General features: G+C 41.3%; 1 protein-coding gene across 1 annotated transcript; it reads left to right on the top strand.

Annotated features, from left to right (window-relative positions):
* The first annotated feature begins 5,714 nt into the window (after positions 1-5,714).
* LOC306990193 (uncharacterized protein) lies at positions 5,715-15,890 on the top strand. The gene is made up of 6 exons (XM_079596708.1): positions 5,715-5,836; positions 6,038-6,134; positions 6,825-14,178; positions 14,361-14,633; positions 14,724-14,827; positions 15,455-15,890. Exons 2-3 carry the CDS (start codon positions 6,039-6,041, stop codon positions 13,764-13,766), a joined length of 7,038 nt encoding a protein of 2,345 aa, XP_079452834.1. The 5' UTR covers positions 5,715-5,836; position 6,038; the 3' UTR covers positions 13,767-14,178; positions 14,361-14,633; positions 14,724-14,827; positions 15,455-15,890.
* Positions 15,891-16,277: the final 387 nt, after the last annotated feature.

Genomic DNA, 16,277 nt, shown 5'->3' on the forward strand with positions numbered 1-16,277 from the left:
AGCCCTAACCCCATAGTAACCATCTGTGAAAACTACCAACCACCTAGTAACACCATAGCAACCACCAAAAATACCTTAGCAACCGCCCTGAACACCCTAGCAACCGCCTAGAAATGTCCTAGCAATCACCCAAATACCCTAACAACCACCCAGAAAACCTTAGCAATTGCCTAGAAACCACCCGGAACACCCTAGCAACCACCCAAAATACCTTAGAACTCCCTAGCAACACCCTAGCAACCACCCTAGCAACCACCCAAAATACCTTAGAACTCCCTAGCAACACCATAGCAACCACCCAAAACACCTTAGAACACCCTAGCAACCACCCATAACACCCTAACAACCACCCAAAATACCTCAGAACTCCCTAGCAACACCATAGCAACCACTCAAAATACCTTAGAACTCCCTAGCAACACCCTAGCAACCACCCAAAATACCTTAGAACTCCCTAGCAACACCATAGCAACCACCCAAAACACCTTAGAACACCCTAGGAATCACACATAACACCCTAGCAACCACCCGAAATACCTTAGAACTCCCTAGCAACACCATAGCAACCACACAGAACACCATAGCAACCACACAGAACACCATAGTAACCACACAGAACACCATAGTAACCACCCAGAACACCATAGTAACCACCAAGAACACCCTAGCAACCACCCAGAACACCCTAGCAACCACCTGAACAACATGAATAAGCCATATCTCAGGAGTAGAACATCGTACAGACATGGTTGTTGGCTCGTATGCAATCATGTACCACACTCTAGCAACCGAGTGTCGAGTTTTGCCACTGCAAGCACCATTCACATTTTCTTCTGGAAATGTACGTTCTAGTTAATGGTGCTTGCCTATAGGCAAAGCAACATTAGTGTTATCTTGCATACTTATTTTTAATGGTGCTTGCCTATAGGCAAAGCAACATTAGTGTTCTCCTCCATACTTATAATAATTATTATTCTTCCACACAAAAGTTCGGCGCGAAACTCGCCCCGCACGGTTTGTCACAGACCCCTGGGTGAGGTGTCAAATCGACCGGCTCATTGAGGAGAGGTGTGCTATATCTTTTCTAAGCGATCGGGTGTACGATGTTCGCGCAGCGGACGAAAAAGCGGCCAAAAAAGTCCCATTGACTTAACATTGCGGAATTTTCAGAAATTCAAATCCCAACTGTCATTTTTCACACACACAGACACAAAGGGCCTGACACCCCTGCATGTCTCCCCCTCTCTCTCCCTCAGAGGATTTATATTATCAAGCAGCCAATAAGTAATGGCCTAAAATCTTCATAGCCACACCATAGCAACCAGTTACAGCACCCTAGCAACCATAAGCTATAGGCACGAGGCCGCAGGCCTCGTGCACTCATTATTATGCACTTGTTTAATAGAGATTTTAAATACTCTATAAAAACTCACTCGTAGGCATGAGGCCGCAGGCCTCGTGCCTAACCTTAGCCCTAACCCCATAGTAACCATCTGTGGTGCCCTAGCAACCACCCAGAACACCCTAGCAACCATAAGCTATAGGCACGAGGCCGCAGGCCTCGTGCACTCATTATAATGCACTCGTTTAATAGAGATTTTAAATACTCTATAAAAACTCACTCGTACGGCCTCGTGCCTAACCTTAGCCCTAACCCCATAGTAACCATCTGTGGTCCCTAGCAACCACCCAGAACACCCTAGCAACCATAAGCTATAGGCACGAGGCCGCAGGCCTCGTGCACTCATTATAATGCACTCGTTTAATAGAGATTTAAAATACTCTATAAAAACTCACTCGTAGGCATGAGGCCGCAGGCCTCGTGCCTAACCTTAGCCCTAACCCCATAGTAACCATCTGTGGTGCCCTAGCAACCAAATACTCTAAAAAAACTCACTCGTAGCGGCCTCGTGCCTAACCTTAGCCCTAACCCCTTAGTAACCATCTGTGGTGCCCTAGCAACCACCCAGAACACCCTAGCAACCATAAGCTATAGGCACGAGGCCGCAGGCCTCGTGCACTCATTATAATGCACTCGTTTAATAGAGATTTTAAATACTCTATAAAAACTCACTCGTACGGCCTCGTGCCTAACCTTAGCCCTAACTCCATAGTAACCATCTGTGAAAACTACCAACCACCTAGTAACACCATAGCAACCACCAAAAATACCTTAGTAACCACCTAGCAACACCATAGCAACCACCCAGCGAGATGATATACAGTGATATCTGACTGCTGTCAGCTCTAGGCAATCACAGCGAGATGATATACAGCGATATCGCACAGCTACGAGTTTTATACAACAGTTTGACGGCACACGTGAGTAAATAAATAAGAAAAAAAATAAAAAAATAAAGAAACAACAATGGACACCCGTTTATTTATTTCATGCCTGTTTTAGTTTAAAAAAATGTAGGGAGTAATCAATACTTGAATAAAACATTAAAATATAGAGAAAATATCATAGAGATGCATTTTAAGATTAAATGAAATTATATTAATAAATTAAGTTATTTAGATTATATATAGTTATACATATCAACTCAATTTCACTAACAGCCAGGTGTATTAATAATTTGGGGCATTGTTAACTCATTAAATTGCAAGAAAGAGATAATAATCTGTAGGTAGTGTATTCATTTGAATGTAATCATAACGGTCGCCCGAGGGTGCAACGACCACATCATCTGTGAGTTTCTAACAAACTAAAAATAAAAAACTTTACCAAAAACATTAAATACATGAAATAATTTACCATTGTTAATGTGTGTTTATTTTTGTTTGCAGTTGTTTATAGTATTTAATGATTATATATATATTAAGGATGATAAACCAATTCAATCGATGAAACAAAGCTGGTACGGATGTTTAATTACAAAATAAAGTCATTAGAATTTTTATTATTATATTATAATATTATAAAGTAAGTAACATATAAGATAAAAGGAGTGGATTAGTGAATGAGTGAACAAGTGAGCGGTTTCGGACACCCGACTCCCGAGTCATATTAAAGATTTGTTCACAAGGAACCACGGCTCTGCAAGGAACGATAATGACCGACCCATCACTAGAAGGTGTGATTCTATTGGTTGTACAATCAAAGCTCGCTGCTGATTGGCTGCGACATCGACTTTACCGGACCTGTTGCTAGGAGCTCTCCGCAGTATTCTCTTGAGGTGAGTGGAGACGGTTATTTTCAAATATGCTGTTTTATAAAGCCTGTATTGTCAAATGCAGCTCTTTATTTGAATTAAATGTAGATAATATTATTCGTATTATAATATGAGATGTATATCGTTTTGTTAAACACTGAAGCTACATTTTTCTCTGTAAATATGGTAATGCATGATAACAGTTAATGTCTAACGTTATAGCCACACTTCTATCTTTGTGTGAAAACGTAACATTATATGTTGTGTGTTTCATGGATATTACGTCCTTTGGTTTTTGCTGTTTGTGTAGCTTACAATAGCGTAAGTACTGCGTGAGGAGTGTTAATTTTGGTGCTTATTTTAAACTAAAGTAATGGTAGCTCATGTGATCATGTAACGTTAGTCTACACTTAATAGTATGTTACTATGGTACTTGCCGTTTGTTGTGCAATCATGCTTATGGATGCATAGATTTTAGAATGAAAATTGTCGATTGAAGCAAGCTTTATGTCAATCAAAGGCAGCGTGTAATTTTCCGCATCGAAGGCGGTTAAATCAGTCAGGGGAGAAAAATCCAATGAGAATCCACGCTCACTGACAGAATTATCTAATCATAAACAACAAAAGTGCAAATATAAATGCATGTATGAATTTCATTTTGCTCTGTAGTTAGCTTTATGTCATATAACGAGAGTTTCATGAGTGTATTAGCTGCTGGTATAACGTTAGTGAGTTGAGAACCTTGCTTTCGCGCCTTGCGGTCACGTGCATGAATTCATGTAAGTTAAAATTAATCCGCGCTGACAATCTTTTTTAATGGGTTCAAGTAGGACAGACAGAGACGGAAGCTTCCCTCTATTTGCAGCAATTTTTGGTAAATATTAACGGACGATGTGACTCATAACGCATCGATTACTACGTTGGCGACATTCACAGTATTTTGAGGAGTGATGGAGATGTTTTACTTGTGTTTAACCCTCAGACATTTCGTATAGATTATGCGTCAGACTCAAAGCTGACCAAACACCTTAAGTGTAGCTATTATAAATTACAAATAAATGTACATTTTAAATTTTTAAATGTACATTTTGTAAATTTTAGTTCAGTAATATTTAGAATATATTTGATGGTAACGTTACAAAAGAATTATCCAATAATGTCGACTGATGCATTACATCATTGTTCATGTCAATCAAAGGCATGCGTTAAGCAGCACAGCCAATCACACACCTTTCTGATGAGTTTAAAAATGCAACGTCCAATCGAAGGCGATTAACGTTAGATTAGTCAGAGGTGAAGAAATCCTGTGAGAATGACTGTTGCGCTTGTGACACTGACAGGGCGCGCACTGAAAGAACGAGCAGAGAGAGAGCGCGCCCAGGTCGCGCGCGCGCACTCACCGTCTTCAAACCTTCTTGCTCTCTGTCTTTACCTCGCACAATTAATCAAAGTCAACTGACACTATGGTAAAAGGTCGGAAGAACCAAATTTAACGTGGAGCATTCTGATATATTTTTTTTTTATAATTACCGCTGTGTGTGAATTGTGCTGGAAAAAAACGTTGCCTTATCTTGTTAACGAATCAAAACAAATAGTAAAGTGTTACAAACAAATCATTTACTCAGAACACCCCTTAAAATGAGAATGTAAGTGCTTAACCAGTTTTTTTAGTGAGAGTGGTTAGCAAGATTTAACCTTAATAAACTACTGTATTTTCAGGTTACTTATACGACAATGTGTAGATTTTTGTAGAAAATTACAAAACATTTTGAAGATATTACCCAAAAAATGATTTGGTTTAGACATTTTTTAATGTTCTTATAAAAGTTTTCAGCTTTTTTTTTCAGGGTTATCATTATTTGCAATGAAAGATCATGTTACATGGGTTGTGAATGTGGTGTTGAGTTTTATGACACTCTTTTTTTCTCTATTTCAGAATACTGTTTTCCTACTGCATTTTAAAGGTAAAGGTTTAATTAGGGACATGACCAGATACAAAATGCTTCAGATTTGGCTTCTTGATAAGAAAATCGTTAAAGTTAAAAATGATCAGGATCACAGAAGCTATTAAAATAAAAACAGGTTTATGCAACCACATTCATAAAGTCATAAAGACCACTTGACCTGTTTAGTAAATCAGGCTGGATGGTCAGTTCATAGTATTTCAAGAAAAATACAAAATCGAGATAAATTACTAAAATTCAATTCTACATATTGATAAAAATATATAATTAATATTGAACATGCAAAGAAATTATGAATAGTTGACTCGAGTTTAGTAATTTTTCATTGTGTTGTCATTGTTGTTTTTTTCAGACTGACTAATCAGAGCATATCCTGCATCTTCTGCTGCACTTTTCTCCTTGGTTAGTATTAATATGGTTTCTTAAGCTGTACTATGACATTTTCATCACCATAATTGTAGTCCCTGTGCCCTAATATGTCTTTTTCTGCTTCTCTATACAGGTTCCTTGTGTTTTGGCGTTTTCTACAGAGAGCAGTTCATTTAATTTCTTACCCCCACTCCCCACAAAAAAAAAACAAAAAAAAAAATAGTGTATTTTACTAGTTTACACAGTGTCTCTTTCATAGTTGTTTAACTGTTTTTTTCTTCTTCCTGAGAGTACTACAGGTTTTATCTTTTCAGGCTCAACAGCAGTTACATCGGGAGAACTTTCAAAGTATGTGCCTATCAAAGGGACAATGTCCTGTTAAAATGAATTTGACTAACAAATAATTTTATTTTAATATGCATTACTTTTGAGGTTTAAAAATAAATACACGGTTACTTTTGATGTTTTTGAGTATTGCGAGTAAAATGTAGTTACTTAGTCCGATAAATTTGTCAAGAATTATTCTTTTTATCTCTTCATATTTTAAAGGATGCCGCGGAAAGGAAAGAGATCTCAGGCTCAACAAATGCGTCGGCGAAAGTTGGACCTGGAGGATGAACAGACCGGACCCTCCAGGATTAACCGGGTACTATTGATTTCTTTGTCTTGCATTTCAACATGCTCATTTTCAGGGCACCTTAATGTTTGGGACTAGGACTGTTACGATTCCGCTTTATTAATCCATTATATGAACAAAGACATCCAGATATCGCTGTAGCTGAATAAAATGCAGATACAGATAAAGATTATTTCCTTGATTAAATTTGAGTGCTTGATTTGTAAATAAACAACAACAACCTTGATTTCAATTTACTGCAGAAATGCAGCTAAATCCTGTCAGCACATTTTTTTTTTGAATATTCATAAATGTGTTGTGCTTTACAGAATATCACAATAAAATATAGGCTGAACAAAAAAGTTTTTGATCTGTAAGATCATTCTTGCTCATCAAGGCTGCATTTGATTTAAAAATGCAAAAGTAAACAGCAATAGTGTGAAATATTATGACAACTAAAAATAACTTTTCTATTTTAATATATTTTAAAAGTAATTTATTCCTTTAATAAATTATGCAATAATTAATGCAATTAATAAATAAATGTGAAGCTGCATTTTCAGCATCATTACTTCAGTCCTCACTGTGACATGAATGAGTGATGAATGATGAATGACATGTCTTTGTGTCAAACACTATGAATTGTGATTTAAAATTTAACACAGATTCTTCAACACTAATTTTGACCAGCAGCCTAATTTCATGAATGATTATTTACAGGTTGAACAGGCAAGCACCAGTGCAGCTGTAGCTCAGTTTTCTAGTAGAACGTATGCAGAAGGTGGTGATATTGCACCCAGGGTTGTGTCTGTGCAGGCATCTCATTGTCAGGGTGATAATAGATATGACACTTTCTCTAGAAATCATCAGTGCACGTGTGTAGCGGTGACATTTTTGGCCAACCAGAGTGAAGGGATTACATTCAAGATGCCTGACCTTGATAGAGTTTTAGAGGAGGGAGATGCGTTATATGTCGGCATTAAATTGCAGCTTATTGCTGAAAGAAGGTTTACTCGCAACCTTCTGACGATGGAGGAAGTACCTCTAAGAGTTTCCTCATTTAACCGGACACACAATGTGCTGAAGTCAGGAGTGATGATTGGATACCTCAGAGCCACAGGGACCCCTGGCACTGAAGAGTGGTGCATTCCTCTCACTGAAAGACTGCAGTGTCTCTCCACAGATGTCAGGCATGCTTTACTCCTTGTTGCTCCTGAGTGTATTGCTGTGTTCAGAGACAGATCTGGAAGGTACGGATACTTTGATTCTCACTCGAGGACTGCTGCAGGCTTGCCCCATCCTACTGGTCATGGAACTGCTGTCATGTTGACTTTCACCCATCTGAGTGAGATGGCAGACAGAGTTCTCAAGATATTCCAGGATCGTGGTGATGAGACCAGCTATGAGTTCATGCCTGTATCATTTGAAACAGAGCAACAGTCTGTCCAACTGCCTTCAACATCTGTTTGTGAACAGGTATCACTAGTGATTTCAGCTCTACAGGAACCAATAACAAATGTTGGAGCCAATGTAAATCTGGTTGGCTCAGGAGCTAAAAACCCAGATGTGGTATATAAAACAAATAAGCACAGGAGAAGAAAAGAAATGCGTAAAACATCAACATTTTCAAAACAACGTGGAAAACTTGAGGGCACAACTGCATCTAGTCTCATAAGAAGAAATAAAAAAAAGGAATATGACAGAAAGAAGTATGTCAGCTGTTTGCAATTCCAAACAAAGAAAAAAGAAGTCATTAAACAAAAGTATCATCAGGATCCTTTTTTCAGAAACAAAAAGAAAGACTACATACTGAGGAGATACCGCACAGATACTCTCTTCCAGAAGAAGATGAAAGACTACATGAAGAAGAGATACAGCACCGATGCTCTCTTCCAGAAGAAGATGAAAGACTACATGAAGAAGAGATACAGCACAGATGCTCTCTTCCAGAAGAAGATGAAAGACTACATGAAGAATAGATACAGCACCGATACTCTATTCCAGAGGAAAATGAAAGCCTACATGGTTAAGAGATATGCAGGCGACCCAGAGTTCAGAGCACATCACATACTGCGATGTACCCTGCGCAAGACCCAGAAATGTGCCGGTGATGTTACATATCACGTTCTTCATCGATTGCAATGCGCACTTAGGATAAAAAGGAAATATAAACCTTACATCCGTTCCAGCCAGGAAACACCCCAGCCTTTGGTTAACAAAGCGATGGAAAGTGCCATACATGCATTCCGGTGTAAGATTCAGCATGGCCCTACACATGTCTGCACAGTCTGCCACAGAGCCCTGTTTCCTGATCAAGTCAGGGCCTGTAATAGAACGAGATATGACAAAAACGTTCACGTTGCAGCGACTTGCCTAACCGGGAAGTATGTTCACGCTTGTGTCAGTGCCTGCTCAGGTTCCTGCGTATTTCCGGAAGAGAGAAGACAGGAATGGATTTGCCACACTTGTGACAACCATCTTAAGAGAGGACAGATGTCTTCAATTGCAGCAGCCAACAAACTGGAGTTGCCACCAATCCCTGCGGAATTGGATGAATTAAATGTCCTTGAACGTCAACTCATTGCAAAAATTTTACCATTTGCAAAAATAATTTCATTACCCAAAGGACAGCAGAGAGCAGTACGTGGTGCCGTCGTGTGTGTGCCCTCTGAGATGGAGAAGACTGTCAACTCTCTGCCAAGACCAAGAAGTGAGGCCCAGCTGCTGCAGGTGAAGCTGAAGAGACACGTTAAGTTTAAAGGATACCAGCAGTTCCAGACTGTGAATATGCATAACGTGCTTGCAGCTTTATCAAAGCTGAAAGCAATGCATTCAGAATACAGGGATATCTCCATAAGAGAAACTGCTGTATTTGAAAGTCCCCTAGACGAGGAAGCTGATGTCTCTGAAAGTCCCCTAGACGAGGAAGCTGATGTCTCTGAAAGTCACCTAGACGAGGAAGCTGATGTCACTGAAAGTCACTTAGACGAGGAAGCTGATGTCTCTGAGAAGCAACAAGAAGTCGATGTTGCTGAGCAGGATGAGCAACAAGTTAGCGTTGAGGAAAAGGATGAGCTTCGACCCGGCCTCACATTAGACACGTGCATGCAGCCGCCCGACATCGGACAGGAGATCTTGTCGTACGGTGAGGGAATATTTAGTATCGCACCTGCACAAGGACATAAGCCTGTTGGATTTTTCAAAATCCCAAAACTGGAAGCCATGGCGTTCCCTGTTCAATTCCCCACTGGACAGAATTCCATTGACGAGGAAAGACAAATTTCAATATCTCCCAGTATGTATTTCAACGCGAGATTGTTCAGCGTGGACACGCGTTTTGCAAAAGATCAGAGTTATCTTTTCTTTGCACAGTTTGTAACGGAAACGCACCTGGCTAGAAACAGCATGTCTATCCAGTTGCGAAAAGGCAAACCTGTCACAAGAGATGGCCGGAGAATTTCCAACAGACTGCTTCAAGACAACCGGGAGATTGAAAGATTGGTACACAACAGAGACGCCACGCGGTTCATGCAACCACTGAGAGGCACTCCATCGTATTGGGAGAAAACTTTGAGAGATCTACAGGCAATGATTAGACAGTTAGGAACCCCTACGTTTTTTTGCACATTCAGTGCAGCCGAAATGAGATGGCCTGAAGTGATAACCGCAATCAAGGCCCAGCAAGGTGAACACGTCGACTTTTCCGAGCTTGACTGGGCGACAAAGTGTGAAATCCTCCGAAGCAACCCAGTCACTGTCATGCGCATGTTTGAGAAACGGGTGGATGCGCTAATGACTCATCTGCTTTTGTCGCCTGCCCAACCCATTGGTAAAGTTGAGGACTACTTTTACCGAGTGGAGTTTCAAGCTAGAGGAAGCCCTCATATCCATCTTCTTGTCTGGATAAAGGACGCACCCGGGTTTGAAAAGGACTCTGATAAGGATGTTTGTGACTTTATTGACCGCAACATAACCTGCCAGTTGCCCGATTCCTCGGCTGATCCTGAGCTTCACCGGATCGTCACAGAGGTCCAGCTTCACAGCAGGAACCACTCAAAGTCCTGTAAGAAGGGAAATGTATTGTGTCGATTTGGGTTCCCCAAACTACCGGTGTCTAGCACCACGATCACTCGTCCGCGACCACAGCGTCCTGAAGAAGAGGATGACACGGACACTTCTCCATCTGGAAGCTGCATGTTTGCATCTAAACAACCACAGCGTCCTGAAGAAGAGCACGAGAAAGCCCAAAAGGAATCAGAACGAAGTAAGTTGAGACGGGAGGCTGCTCAAAAGGCAATGAGCGAAGCCAGGACAAAACTCAAGCCGGTGTGGGATCTGTTGAATGACCCCCAAGCCTCCTTTGCCAGCTTGTCAGAGCTACTGACAAAGTGTAAGTTGTCCATCGATGACTACAATGAGAACGTCAAAGCATTGTCCAATGCCAACGTGATTCTGCTGAAGCGTGATCCAAAGGAGTCTTGGGTGAATGGATACAATCCCGATTTGTTGAGGGCATGGAACGCTAATATGGACATTCAGTTCGTTCTTGACGCTTTTAGCTGCGTTATGTATATGCTTTCGTATATTTCCAAACCAGAGAATGAAATGGGCGATTTACTTAAGAACGTGATCAAGAGTGTGCGTGAAACGAACGTTAGCGAGGAAGATGAAATGAAGCAGATAATGCAAGCCTACTCCAAACACAGGCAAGTTAGCGCTCAGGAGTCGGTGGCACGAACATGCAGCTTACCGTTGAAGAAGTGTTCACGTAGTGTTGTGTTTCTACCGACGGATGATGACGCGTTAAAGATGAGTCTTCCCCTAAGCGTCCTACAAAATAAAAATCCGGATTCGGAGGATGTGTGGATGTCAGGGATGATCGATAAATACAGAGCAAGGCCTCAAACGCACGACTTTGAAAAGATGTGTTTTGCAGATTTTGCTTCGGAGTGCCGCATCGTGTACGGTCAACAAACGAAAGGCAAGAATGTTCACCAGCTGCTCAACGGCATGGGTTTTTTTCAGAAAAGAACGTCTGGGAAGGCTGCCGTTATTAGGTATGCACGTTTTTCGGAGGAAAAACAACCCGAAAAGTTTTACAGTAGATTGCTCAAGCTTTATATGCCACATAGGAGCAACGAACAGCTAAAACCGCCTAGATTTCCAACGTATGAGACGTTTTACAAGAGTGCAAGGGTGAAACTACCTACTCACCCTGGTTTGCTCTTCCCTGTCATTGCCATAGTACAAGCGAACAAGGGAAAGTTCGAAAAACACGGCGACGAGGTGGATAAGGCGTTCGATCAGCTGCAACAGCAAGGGCCATCCGAGAACGCATGGACCGCTTTTGCACCTGAAATTGAAGTGGATCGTTTAGAGTGCGTTGCAGAACGACAAGACATCAATCCAGATGATGAGAATGTACAAGATGATGTCCCAGAATTTCAGATTCTTGAACATGGAGATGGAGTCGTGCCACAAATAGAGGCACCGCAGATGAGCATCGAATTTGTCAGGAGGTTGTTTAGAAGTCTAAACGAGACGCAGGCAGCCATCTTCTACACGATCTGCCAGTGGTGTCAGAAGCGTGTGTGGGGTCATAATCCAGAACAGTTTTTCTACTTCGTGTCAGGTGGTGCTGGTTGTGGCAAATCGCACGTCATCAAGTGCATACACACGGAAGCGACCAAGATTCTGCGACAACTGCCTCGACTACGGGAGGAAGGGGATCTCTCCGTGCCTACGGTGCTCTTGAGTGCGTTTACTGGAACGGCCGCATTCAATATTTCCGGTAAAACACTCCATTCCATTTTGAAACTTCCAAGGAATCTGAAGCCACCGTATCAAGGACTTGGAAATGCCCTAGACGAACTACGAGCAAAACTACGCGACGTGGAGATTCTTATCATCGATGAAGTGTCCATGATTTCGAAGGATCTTTTTGCCTACATCAACTGGAGATGTCAGCAGATCAAAGGCAGCAAGAAACCTTTCGGGGGAATCTCTGTCCTCGCCGTGGGCGACTTTTATCAACTGCCACCTCTGGGTAAAGCCAAACCCCTCTGTGTGTACGAAGAGGATGTCCTGGACTTCTGGAAAGACCATTTCCAAATGGTTACTCTCTCCGAGATCATGCGTCAGAAAGAAGACTTGGCTTTTGCCCAACTTTTAAACCGCATACGGGTGAAGCAGAAGACCGACGACCTTGCCGAAGAAGATCGAGCTTTGTTGCTCCAGGCTGTGAAGGACCCCAAAGACTGCCCGTGTGATGCACTGCACGTATTTGCCACCAACAAGGAAGTCCACAGACACAACACTGAAACAATCCATGCTCTTCACACTGACATCATTACCATCGATGCCGAAGACTACAGGAAAGACCCAAGAACGGGAGGGATGAAGAGACAAGCGAGGCCCGTCACCGGTAAAAAGGACGACTTGCCTGACACCATACAAATTGCGTTGGGAGTACGCATAATGGTGACTAGGAATTTGGATGTCGAGGACGGTCTATGCAATGGGTGCTTTGGGAAGATTTCTCGTATTGTCAATAAGACAAAAGATGGAATCGACACCGTACACATGCTAGGGCTTCAGCTCGACAATCCACATGCAGGGAAGAAAAACCGCAAAAGGGTGCAAGGTGAAGACGACGACTGTGTGTACATCGAGAGATCCGAAGAAAGTCTGAGGAAAGGAGCCGTTCGTCGACAATTCCCCATCAAGTTGGCCTACGCCTGCACAGCTCACAAAGTCCAAGGCATGACGTTGGAGAATGCCGTGGTTTCACTGAAGAAGATATTCGAGCCGGGAATGGCCTACGTTGCCCTCAGCAGAACGACCTCGCTTCGTGGACTACACATCACGGACTTCAGCGAAAAGAAGATCTATGCCGATGCTACAGTCACAGCATCGTTGGAAAACATGACGAGAGCATCATTCGAAGGAATCATGCCGCTTTTACAGCAGGTGAGGGAAACCAACTTGGATCAAACGCTGAAAATAATCCATCACAACACAGAAGGACTGTCATCACACATCGAAGATATCCGATGCCATCACGAACTGCTTCTGTCGGATATTCTTTGCATGACGGAAACTCACCTGACCGGGTCACTCATGACACCCCACGTCCAACTGGAAGGGTACAACGCATTTATGCGCAACAGACATGTCTCCTACTCGACACACCAAGAAATTGCACAGAAAGCTGGTGGTGGAGTCGCAATATATTGCAAAGAGCATATTTCTGCTCAGCCTAGGCAGTTTATACAAGATGTGACCGATCTGGAGTATGTCGTCATCAAAGTGGATAGCCCGATCAAAGCAACGATCGCTGCTGTGTACAGGCCGCCACACTACGGATTTGAAGAGTTCTCGAAAAACTTGAAGAGTCTGCTGGATTATTTGGACATCGTGGACGAACATCCAGTACTAATCTGTGGAGATTTTAATGAGGATCACCTCAGCGCAGGGAATAAAACTGTTCTGGAATTGTTCCAGTCTAAAGGATACACGCAACTGATCACCACAGCAACAACCAAAAAGAACACTCTACTGGATCATATATACATCTCTCATCCGGATTTGTGCCTTCAGTCAGGTGTCTTGCATAGTTATCATAGTTATCACAATCCCGTGTACTGTATTTTGCGTAAATGAGTTTTTGTGATGGACCGGTATTGTTGTATGTTGCGGTAGCTAGTATGCCATACGGAACCGTTTGCCACTGCATCCGCTACTAATGACTACAGTGGGGCTTCCGCGGCCTTATACAAACGGTTGGGCGCGTATGGTTGGGTTGTTATGCCATACGGAACCGTTGCCAATGGACCTGGATTCATGACATCAACGGGACTTCGACAGCCTTCATCAAACGGGTTGGCGCGTATGGTCGTGTTGCGGTTAGATTGTGGCGTTAGAGATTGTGGTTAGGAGATTGTGGTTAGGTCAATTTAAGGGTTTATACCACTGAGCTACGAGGAAGGAGCAACGTCAGCAGCAGCAGCAGGAAGGACAGAGGACTAGCGTGACAGCTCCAGGGAGGACACAGACAGTCAGTGCAACAGTGGCAGTAAGTTATAAAAGACAAGGGAAAGAGAGAAGTAGCAAGACACCATTGTAATGTTTGATTTTGACCTTATAACATACATTTTAACTTGAATTGATGTTCAATCTACAAAATTTGTGACAATCTGTGCGGGATATGCAGTCCCCTGCTATTATTCTATGATTGATATGTGCCCTTCTGTAAAGTTGCAGGAAGAATTGGGAGACCATAGCAGTCCTGTCTGGATATGAGTGTGCAATTTACCTTCTAAAGCTAAGTGTTAAAATGTTTTGCTTTAGCTGTGTACTACTGCTTTTCATAACCGCGTTTGAATGGAAATGTTATATTTGAATCTCTAATTTTAATTTTTATGTTTTTCATGAACCATCCAAATGAAGTGAGATTGTCTGAGAAGATCACGTGTGCTACATCAATGACGACGACGAGCTGGATACCAGATTGTGTGTCAATTTCTTTCCGTAAGTTTTATTTCTGAGTTTGTTTTTTAATTTTTATTAGTATGGGTGTATTCGTGATCCTATTGTTCATTTGTTAATTTCATTGCCCAGAGAACGGGTCCAAATAACTATGGCATTGAGGACAACTCTGAAGAATGAAGAAGCAGATGAAGAAGCAGAGGAAGAAGCACACTGAGGTCAATACTACTGATAAGGTGTAGTATTTCAGTGCATTTTATTATACAATGGTTTCAGGGTTTTTCCCGCGTCAAATGTCTTCGTTGGTGGCCAACAGACACTGTTGTCCTATCTTGCTCTCTTATTTAAAAAAAAGAGCAGATTTTACCACTGGATTTCATAATTTTGTTATATAATCATATTGCATATAAAAATAATAGAATCAAAAGGTTTATTTTAACTAATAGTCTTAATTTTCTAACATATAGCTAACAATTGAATAAAATGAACAGCTAGCTAACAACAACTTGCTATGTGCTTTATGATATTAATCACTCCAGTATGAACTTTTTGACAGTTATTTATTTTAAAAACTGCTGTTTAATGTTTATTCATGTTAGTTCACTGCATTTACTAATGTTAACACTTACAACTTTTGATTTGAACAATGTACCGTATTAGTAAATGTAAAAATCACTAACAAAGATTAATAAATGCTAAAAAAGTTAAATGCAGGAAAAACCATGGGTTTTGTTCAAAGATGTATGATTTGATGTAAAAACTAAAGGCTTACATCTGACCCATCAACTATGCTGCTCAATAAGTAAACAATTCAAATAAATTCACTAACATTATCATATACGTTTTATCTCCTCTGCCCTCAGGATATCCAGGGAGACAGATGCGTGCCATTCAGCATAGAAACACCAGAGACCGAGTTCACCTGAGCGCAGATTGAAACCAGCTTCTCCTGAGCAAACCTGAGAGACGGTCTGCGGGTGGAACTCCAAAGTTGAAACCAAATGTCTTTTTAAAGACAACAACGGCTCTTTTCAGAGCTACCCACTCCTTCAAATAAAGAGCATTTTTACAAATGTATTCACAACAAAATTCTCAGCACTATAGGCTAAACTAGTACATAATAAATAAAAAATATATATTTTTATAATCTTAGGGGTAATGCTTTAAAGATAATTTTAATACAAAGTATATCTAATAACTAGTACAACACTAGGATCTAATTCAGGGATGGGCAACTCCGGTCCTGGAGGGCCACTGTCCTGCAGAGTTTAGCTTCAGCCCTGATGATAACTCACCTGCCTGTATCTATCTAGTAATCCTGAAAACATTGATTGCCTTTTTCAGGTGTGTTTAATTAGGGTTGGAGCTAAACTCTGCAGGACAGTGGCCCTCCAGGACCCAAGTGGCCCATCCCTGTTTGCTGGGTGGAATTTGACACAACAGGCATTTAAAAAAATATTTTAAATAAACATTTGGTTAATTGACACACACTGTGTTTTTGTCTTTATTGAATGTTATTGAAAGTTAGTCATCATTGTCACATTATGAATATTTTCTTGTGAACTTCAGAGAAGATCCAGGTATATTCACAGATGGTTCTTTAAGATGGTAAGTGGTCGGGTCATTTAAAAGCTTACATTTAAATGAGCTTTATATACTCAACATTTATAAAATCAAGACCACTAC

Source organism: Phoxinus phoxinus (assembly GCF_949152265.1).
Source record: "Phoxinus phoxinus genome assembly, chromosome: 22".
Lineage (NCBI taxonomy): Eukaryota > Metazoa > Chordata > Actinopteri > Cypriniformes > Leuciscidae > Phoxinus > Phoxinus phoxinus.

Bases quoted from the DNA above. Each gene is read 5' to 3' on its own strand.
- LOC306990193 (XM_079596708.1), top strand. From the start codon at position 6,039: ATGCCGCGGAAAGGAAAGAGATCTCAGGCTCAACAAATGCGTCGGCGA. The intron at 6,135-6,824 runs GTACTATTGATT...GATTATTTACAG, and splicing joins GACCCTCCAGGATTAACCGG to GTTGAACAGGCAAGCACCAG.